At 58.9% G+C, this 1,140-nt stretch overlaps 1 protein-coding gene across 1 annotated transcript in view; it reads left to right on the top strand.

Annotated features, from left to right (window-relative positions):
• LOC107107576 (myosin-7-like) overlaps window positions 1-1,140 on the top strand; it is a 64,478-nt gene that overhangs the window by 42,095 nt on the left and 21,243 nt on the right. Inside the window, exon 30 of the mRNA XM_015407884.1 lies at window positions 8-191. Within this exon, the coding sequence (XP_015263370.1) occupies window positions 8-191 (184 nt within the window). The remainder of the gene's footprint in view (window positions 1-7; window positions 192-1,140) is intronic.

Here is a 1,140-nt window from a genome sequence, read left to right as displayed (position 1 = left end):
GTGTCAGGAAGAAGCTGGCGCAGCGGCTGCAGGACGCCGAGGAGGCCGTGGAGGCTGTGAACGCCAAGTGCTCCTCCCTGGAGAAGACCAAACACCGCCTGCAGAACGAGATCGACGACCTCATGGTGGACGTGGAGCGCTCGAATGCGGCCGCGGCCGCCCTGGACAAGAAGCAGAGGAACTTTGACAAAGTATGGAAGGGAGGAAATGGGGCAAGACCGGTTCTAGGTTTCGGGGGGCCCTGGGCAGAGAGTTCCGAGGGCCTCCTTCCCTTCCTCTGCCCGCCACCGGGCCCTCCTTCCCTTGTCTGCTCACAAGCACTTCCACTGCCTGTGCTCACAGCCTGTGCCTTTCCCCAGTGGCACAGGGCATGGGTGTCGCAGCAAGTGAGTGGGCAGGAGGGTCCCTGATGCAATGCGTTACCCAGAAGTGACATCATCGTGCCGGGAACATCACACAGCGACGCTCTGGTTTGGGGGCAAAACTCCATGGTTAAACCAGCTTCGAACCATAGAGTTTTGCCCTCAGACCAGAGTGGATGACGTTGCTGTTTGGGGGCGGGGTTTCCCTCGCCAGCTAGCTGGCCGGTGGCGGGCAGAAGACCCGAAAATCAGGGGAACCCCTGCCAGAAACTGGCAACCTAGGGGATGGGGGGGGGTAGGGTTAGAACATAAGAACCTAAGAGAAGCCAATGGTGGATCAGGCCAATGGCCCATCCTGTGTCCCACAGTGGCCAAAAATACCAGGTGCCGTCAGGAGGTCCAGCAATGGGGCCAGGACACTAGAAGCCCTCCCACCGTTGCCCCCCCCCAAGCACCAAGAATACAGAGCATCCCTTGCCCCAGACATAAGAACATACGAGAAGCCAATATTGGATCAGGCCAAAGGGCCATCCAGTCCAACACTCTGTCACACAGTGGCCAAAAACACCAGGTGCCATCAGGTGGTCCAGCAGTGGGGCCAGGACACTAGGAGCCCTCCCACTGTTGCCCCCACCCCCCAAGCACCAAGAATACAGAGCATCACTTTCCCCAGACATAAGAACATACGAGAAGCCAATGCTGGATCAGGCCAATGGCCCATCCAGTCCAACACTCTGTCACACAGTGGCCAAGAATACCAGGGGCCATCAGGAGGTCC

This window comes from Gekko japonicus, unplaced genomic scaffold (genome assembly GCF_001447785.1).
Source record: "Gekko japonicus isolate JY-2015 unplaced genomic scaffold, Gekko_japonicus_V1.1 scaffold4320, whole genome shotgun sequence".
NCBI classification, from domain to species: domain Eukaryota; kingdom Metazoa; phylum Chordata; class Lepidosauria; order Squamata; family Gekkonidae; genus Gekko; species Gekko japonicus.
This window is presented reverse-complemented; position numbering and strand designations above follow the sequence as displayed.